The following is an 8,408-nucleotide window of genomic DNA, read 5'->3' on the forward strand; positions in this document are numbered from 1 at the left end:
AAATTATATGTTAAAATTGTACTCAAAATTGTTTATGAATTATTCTTTGAAAAAATCCACAAAAAAATCCACAAATCATCTTATAGGAATGATTTGAAGTAATGTATAAAAAGGAATTCTACTCAATAAAATCATTCTAAACTTAATATATCACCATCAAAACATCAAGAATATCATGTTTATTATAGTCAGGGCACCACCCATGCAGAAATACAGCTCATTACAAGGTGAGAAATTAAATGCAAGAATCTCTCATGGTCATGCTAAAGTCGCAATATCCTCATTTCTAACAACTACCCCTGAGGTTTGCATTCCCAATACTCCCAAAATCTTTCTCCAGTAATTGGCCCATATCTTTAAAGGAAGTGGAAATACTCTGAAGAATGGTGTGCTGTCCATTAAAGAAAATAAGCATATATTTAATTTATATACTACCTTAAATATTATGATCTTCATACTGTACGCTACTAAAGGTAAGTGAAAATATTGTAGAAAAATTCATTAACTTTACATTACTAAAATGGCATTTCAATGAATTGTGTTGGCCAGAAGAAGGTTTCAGTCTTTGAAGCATCAAGTCTTGAAATTGAGAGCTTACTTAATATCAGTTCATAGTAAGCTAGAACTAACAATTAATGTAAAAATTGAGAAAAAATAATCTCTGAAGACTATACTGCAGAAAAAATTGACATATATGATCATTCATAAAGCCCTTTTCAAGATTCAGGTGGTTAGGAGAGTACATAAATATTTGTGTATATTTATTCCATTTGAGAAGGAAACAGAGAATGACATTGTGTTCTTAATCAGATATTTATAAAACCTCTGTAAAAATAATCCATAGACCATAAACTTAAAAAAAAACAGTGATCATTGTATAAAAGGAAGAAAGCACAAGATGTTTTACATTCAATGAAAGAAGAAAATGTAAATAATTTAAGAATTTTATCATGAGTATTTCCTATAGTAAGAAAGGCAAAACAGCTAGTTTCTAAATCAACAAAGCAGCCAAAGTATGTACCCCAAGAAAAGACTGCAAAAAATGTGAAAAATGTAATAGATTTGATCTGCAACATGCTTCAGATTTCCTTAGAAGGAAATGCATTTGATTTAAGCAGTTGGAAAGTATTTTAAAGAAGTATTTAAAGAAACTCATTTTATAGACATTCCTCCATATTGCCTCCTTTTTGGTTTATTGACCATAAAGTTTATTTCAATCTTTAAGGTGTCACATGAAAATACTCTTAATTTGTTTTTGCATAAGTCCTACAATAATTTTCTTTATTATCATGTACTTCTAGATTATACAGTGGTAGTTAAATACATTTTTAAGATACTTATTTTAATGTTGAATAGCATCTTGTAAGAATTTTACATGAGACCATTGATTTCAAAGAATGTTTATCAATTTGAAATATATCCTTTGCATTTTTGATGCATTTGGCACATTGATATAAACATAGATGCTGTTGTCAGATTAATTTGCTTTACTCACTATCATTCATTCTTGTTAGCTATATACTTGTGTCAACAAATTTTACAATCACGGCTTCCTTATAAATACATGCCATCAGTAATACTCCTTTATCATGTGTTTGTTATGAGCACTAAACATCTTTAATTTTTATTAAGTATTTAGAATGAAGTCTATCACTGTACAAACTTTTATGGTAATTAAAAATGTAAAATTATGATATCTAAAAAGCCCAGTTGAGGTAGTTTAACATTAATCAATGAAGTACAAACAGAATTTATATATGAAAACTGAGACATGGTGTTAGTTATTTCCTTCTAAACTAACATGTGCAATTACATACATTTTTCACAAGAGCACATCTTTGTTAAGTTGCAATGAAGCATTTAAGAAGAAAGGCTTAAAACAATCTGAGTATGAATATAGGTTTCTTTAGATTTTTATAAAATATAAAAAATGATTAAAGGGAGACTGGTTTCCATGTACAAATTAAATTCTAATTTGTGTCTTTGTGTGAAAAACAATAGGCAATCATTCTTGAACTCTTCAGAAATACAGATCAATATATGTACTGGGACAATTCTGCATCTGATTTATGGTTCAATCACCAAACTATAAGGAATACAATAAAATGGAGATTGATATTTAGAGAAAAAATAAAGTTATTACTATCTAATCTTTAATTTAAATCTATGTGAACAAAGAAATTGGAAAAATAGGATCTATTAAAATATATCATATGATAAAGTAAAATGATAGAACTTTCACTATTCAAATGATTTCTATTTTGTATAAGAATATTGTTTTCAAGGTGTGTGATGCTTAAAATTATTTCAAGTTATATTTGGTCATATTGATATGTTAAATATTGATCGCTTTCAGATCACCAACTGATATTGTACTGATAAACCAAAATATATGCTTACTAACAATAACTGTGTCTTGCTTTTGTTTTTTACCTCATTGTATTTAAAGAACTTCCAGAAGCTTTCTGAACTGAATTAATGGATTATGAAAATGGATCATCTGTGACAGAATTTATTTTAGTGGGATTTTCTGGAGATTGGCAACTTCAGATTTTCTTCTTTGTGACATTTTCTTTAATTTATGGGGCAACTGTGGTGGGCAACATTCTCATTATAGCCACAGTGGCAGCTAATTCTACCCTTCGTTCTCCCATGTACTTTCTTCTTGGAAACCTTTCCTTTCTGGACATGTGTCTTTCCACCGTCACAACACCCAAGATGATCAGACACTTGCTTGCAGAACACAAGAGCATCTCTCTATGGGGATGCATGGCCCAGATGTTCTTCATGCACCTCTTTGGGGGTGCTGAAGCAACACATTTGATAGTCATGGCCTTTGATAGATACGTGGCCATATGCAAACCCCTGCACTACAGGACAATTATGAGTCACAGGTTGCTGCAAGCATCTGTATTACTTTCCTGGACAATTGGTTTCATACACACCATGAGTCAGATGGTATTGATAGTGAATTTGCCTTTCTGTGGCCACAATGTTATAAATAACATATTTTGTGATCTCCCCCTGGTAATCAAGCTTGCTTGTATTGATACAAACACTCTGGAGTTATTTGTCATTGCTGACAGTGGGCTGCTGTCTTTTATCTGTTTCATCCTCTTGCTCTTTTCTTACATTGTCATTCTGGTCACTGTAAAGCACAAATCACCTGGCAGGCTTTCCAAAGCTCTGTCCACATTGTCTGCCCACATAATGGTGGTCACTCTGTTCTTTGGACCCTGTATCTTCATCTATGCCTGGCCATTTGGTAGTTTTGCAAGCAATAAGGTGCTTGCTGTATTTTATACTGTTATCACTCCTGTACTGAATCCTATTATTTACACACTGAGAAATCAGGAAATGAAGAAAGCTATGAAAAAATTATGGATCCAACAAATTAGCTTCATGTAGAACTTACAGACTAAGCTATACATTTTATCACAGCCTTTGCATACATTGGGTAGATAACTTAAAGATTACAGATAATATATTATTTAAAACTTTATGTTTGAACCATACACTAATAAAGAAAAATTGATATTATTGTATGGCTATATTAGTAATTATGGTTTAACATTATTATTCATTGTTCAATTAATGCCAAAATAATGAAGGAAAGCTCATGTTTCATCACAAATTAGTGGCTAAATGTTCTGTTTTATTAACTCTCAGTTGTGTGGAAAAAGCTGTATCTCAAGGAAGAATCTGAGATAATGGAAGAGTTTTGCTTCCAAATCATAAAGGTTCCCTATGTGATTTATATATGGGGATATTCCAAGTCTCCAAAATATTTCCCCAGACTACTTGGGGCACATCAAGTATCATCAGGCCTATTGGATTATGTCGTTCAAGTGGTTGAACAACATTCAGAGTACCTAGACCTGTGGAAAACCCTTCTCCTATTCTAGGAACCTCTAAGAGCCATCAGCTTTCCAAAACATTTTGTACAAACTAGAGTACATATTAAATGAGAAACATGCTGTTTCTAGGATCTGTACAGACCCAGTAAATACTGTGCTTCTTTCTTATTGGTGAGAGGGGCCAAGCACAAAAATGTATTCTTCACTTTAGAAGAAGTATCTCTGATTGCCACCAAACACTGGACTCATAAAATTTTTCTCTGAATTAAAAGGTCCTTAAATTTTGTTTATATTTATTTCACATCTGTTCATCTGTATATGTGTTATCAAGGCCAAAGCACTGGCTACCTCCTATTTACTTGGTTCAATCAGTATAACTTCACCAATATAGAGAATCAGTGTGATTTTTGTGGAAGAGACAGCTGACAAAGACTGCTTCAAATTAAATGGTGACAGAGGGTTCAAGAAATAATATTTCAAAGGGGTAAAACTGTGAATGTATACTGCTGGCTTTGCTTCCTGGAAGCAAATTGCTTCTAGTGGTCCCCAAAATCAAGGTATTAAAAAAGGGCCTGCATACCAAGTATGAATACCAGGTGAAGTGTTAATCTGCTCAAGTAAGGGCACCACATCTGGTAAAGCAGATGCAACCAGAGTCAAAATCAAATATGTTTGTGATGGTCACTCCATGAACTGTCTGTGTTCCGCACAGACAAAATAGGAAAAGTAAAGTGAGATGTGGTGGAACCAACACCCCAGTCTCTTTCAAGTTTTTGAGAGTGACACTAGATTTTGCAATTCCTGCAGACATACAATGTTGATTTTAGCTGAATATTTTCCCAAGTACAGATAAGTCCAATGGTTTCAAGCTGACATTCCCAACCATACTTCTGCTCCATACATCAGAGAACTAGTATGTGAATTCCACACACTGCCAAGAATACATTCTGCAATATGCCCTCTATAACTGGGGAAAAATCATGATTAATTGTGAAACAGTTGGACCCGATGTGAGTTTGGGTTAGCCAAAACTCCTTCAATCACCTGACCTCCATACACCTCTACATATACAGGGCAGCCACAATACTCCTGGAAGTCCAAAATAGTTAGTGTCAATTTAGAATCTGTGTTCAGCTGTTCTCAATGAATGCTTCAGCCCTTTAATATAATTCTTTTTGTTATGGTGAACACCAACCATAAAATTATTTTGTTCCTACTTCATAACTATAATTTTGATAAGTTATGAATCATAATATAAATATCTAATATGCAGAATACCTGAAATGTGAGTCCTGTGAAAGCATTGTTCAATCACACAAAGGGTCATGACTCACGGATTGAAAATTAATTCATCGATCCTGGAAATTCTCATTATTTCCTTCGACACAGTGTGTAATTACTGACCTGTACTTACAGGTTTGTCTTCAGTGACAACATTCAATGAAAGTGGACCATGGAAAAGACTGATAACCACAATTCCTTAGGACAAAAATACCAACGCTTTCAGGAGAAAGTTCCTTCCAAGGCTCTGGGCCCAGGCTTTTATTGACTCTTTCAAACAAGTTCCTGCTTTTACTCAAGGAACTATGTCCCTTATTCATTCATCAGAGTCTCGGGGAAACCCTTGGATCTACCTGGATCTCAACAATTACCTTTGTAGAATGTCTCTTAAAGGAAGAATTGGAGAAAAGCTAGCAGTAAAAATCAGGTATTTTAACAAGGTCCTTTCTTAGGGGAATCTGATTATTACTTCATCATGGGTATCTAAGTTTGAAAACTGGCTCAAGTATGGAAATTAGTTCATGAGCCCAGGTTCCCTGGTGCCATGATCTAAGGTTGGCTTTCATTTATTTCTGAGACTTTTTCTGCTTATTCAGATCAATCAAATGTTCAGGAGTCTTTGTAGTAGATTTTAATTGTATTTTAATAAATATTTATTTATTAAATAAATAAATAAATAATTCTGAACATCTGAGAGTAAAGCAGTCCTACTGTTTAGCGTTATAGACCAGATTATGGTAACTTGCACCTTTAATCTCAGAAACCATAATGGCATACACCTTAAATGCCTGTGGTTACATTAGTTTTATAGAAACTAGGTGGTGCATGCATTTAATGATGGCAGTGCATGCATTTAATCGCAGCCCTAGAGAGTAATATAAGCAGGGGAAGACAGCTCTCAGAAGCAGTCTCATTCAGAGATTCCTGAAGGCAAAATTACCACTTCAGGCTGTGGTTCAGGTAAGAGCCAGTGGCTGACTGGAGTAGGAGAAGTTTCTGACCCACCTGGTTATACAGCCATTCAGTCCCAAAGAAACATACAGAGGTCTATATTAATTATAAACTATTTGGCCTAGTAGCTCAGGCTTTCTTATTAATTATTTCTTACATCTTACATTAACCCACAAATCTTGTCTGTCTTAGCCATATGGTTTGGTACCTTTTATCAGTGAAGCATTCTCATCTTGCTTCCTCTGCATCTGGGTGATAACTGAAAACTGAGCCTTTCCTCTTCCCAGAATTCTCCTTTTCTGGTCATCCTGCCTATACTTTCTGCCTGGTTTCCCCACCTATATTTCCTGCCTGGCTACTAGCCAATCAACATTTTATTAAATCAATACAAGTGACAGATCATTACAGGGTAGAAGACCATTGTCCCACAGCAAGGCTTCTTATTTTATTTTATTCCTAGAAATACTACAACTGATTATCCAGTACCAAAGTGCATAGGAGTCAAGACACCATAGTCAAGTCAAGTCATTACAGACATTTCTTTGCCTAGGTTGCCCATTATGATAGCTATTCTCACTTTGCATGTGGTGGTCCACCCGGGTATTATAGGACATAATTAAACTTATTGTATTTAATTCATCTAACTGAGTGACAGTAGCTCCAATCCTAATTCAGGCTCTAAAGTAATAACAAAACTTCTAATGTGCTGGTGCCTCTCTAACAACTTTTATTATCATGATTACAGTATTAATAAAGTAAATGAATCTGGGCCTTCAAATGTGGAGTAAGTTTTATATGGCAAATTCATTCTGGTATTGACATTTCTCTGAGTCTTAAAATCCCTTTATCAACAATAAGCCAAAGGATATCAGGCGTCTCCAGATATTTCAATATGTCATCTTTTGACAAATGTTTCAGCCAATTCGATCAGGAGCAGTGGTATCTCATGGCAACAGAATCCTAAGTTGTTTAATTGTCATATTCTTTAAAGGGGTTGAAGATTATCTATCTATGCAAAATACAATCTCTATGCACCTAAAGAACCTGATTAGTCTAACTATAAGTATGACAAACATGGATGACTATTGACTTATAACTCTTAATACCTATATAACTTAAAGATTAAGACTTCATATTAGAATATTAATCAATCTTTAAACAGCTTGCAACAAGTGAGGACAATGACCTCAAATGTAAACAATATATATATATATGTATCTTGATCAAAGGTAGAAATATATATTGCAATATGTATAAATATACAAAATGTCTTAAGCAGAGATATAAGAAAGCACGCATACAATATGACAGAATAACTTTGCCTAGGTATACAAATATTGTAGATGAAAATAGGAACATATTCAATATAATTTAAATTTTATCAATATATAAAAATCTAAACTAATGTAAATTGTCTATAAATAATAGCTCACAAGTACTTACTCTTATTAGTGTGAATTAATATGAGTATTAGTACTCGTATTAGTATGAGTAAGTTCATACTAATGTATCGTCCCATCCAAATCCCCTTCTTTTTCAAAGAGATCCCTGAGATTACATAATTTACTCCCAAACCCTAACACTATAAAAATTATAATCAACCCCCAAATTATGTCCCTAACCCTGGGGACAAACTTTGTTGGGAGAGGGGACATCATCTTCTAGAATTACTTCCAGTTATCATGGGGGCAATGTTCTTTCTATGGGATCCTGTGAAAGTAAATTGATGGTTAAGTTTCAAGATTACCATCTGGTATAATTGCAGATAGTCTCTAGATTTCGGTAGGGTTTTTCTGAGGTTCCTATTTGGAGTTCTGGCCACAACATTGTAAAAAGTGCATTATATCAGCTAACCAAGTTGAAACCATCTTAAGCAGCTCGTAACTGAAACAGAACTTACAGTAGCACTATCAGCATCATACATCATATCAATCAAGTGGCGTTGTTCTTGTGGGGCCCCATCTTTTTCCTGGGAACTTCAAAGATTACTGCAGCAAAATTCATTGTTCATTGTTGAAAACTTAAAAATTATTTATACAGACATATATTCAATGAAAGGTACAATCGAGACAAAAATAGGTATGAAGAAATGTAATTTTTTTTTCTAAACTTTTTCTGTTCCATACCAGATGGCTCCTGACATGAGAAAGAAACTTAGAATTTTTCTTTTCTTTTCTTTTCCTTTCTTTCCTTTTCTTTATTTTTCCTTTCTTTTCTTTTTTTAAGACAAGGTTTCTATGTAGCTTTGGAGCCTGTCCTGGAACTAGCTCTTGTAGATCAGGCTGGCCTCTAACTCACATAGATCCACCTGTCTCTGCC

The 8,408-nt window shown here is 33.8% G+C and overlaps 1 protein-coding gene across 1 annotated transcript; it reads left to right on the top strand.

The window, feature by feature from the left end:
- The first annotated feature begins 2,457 nt into the window (after nucleotides 1-2,457).
- Nucleotides 2,458-3,408, top strand: LOC101984626 (olfactory receptor 4L1-like). The gene has a single exon (XM_005367599.2). The coding sequence runs from the start codon at nucleotides 2,479-2,481 to the stop codon at nucleotides 3,406-3,408; it is 930 nt and encodes a 309-aa protein (XP_005367656.1). The 5' UTR covers nucleotides 2,458-2,478.
- Nucleotides 3,409-8,408: the final 5,000 nt, after the last annotated feature.

This window comes from Microtus ochrogaster, unplaced genomic scaffold (genome assembly GCF_000317375.1).
Source record: "Microtus ochrogaster isolate Prairie Vole_2 unplaced genomic scaffold, MicOch1.0 UNK21, whole genome shotgun sequence".
NCBI lineage: Eukaryota > Metazoa > Chordata > Mammalia > Rodentia > Cricetidae > Microtus > Microtus ochrogaster.

Coding starts and splice junctions, on each gene's coding strand:
- LOC101984626 (XM_005367599.2), top strand. CDS start 2,479: ATGGATTATGAAAATGGATCATCTGTGACAGAATTTATTTTAGTGGGA.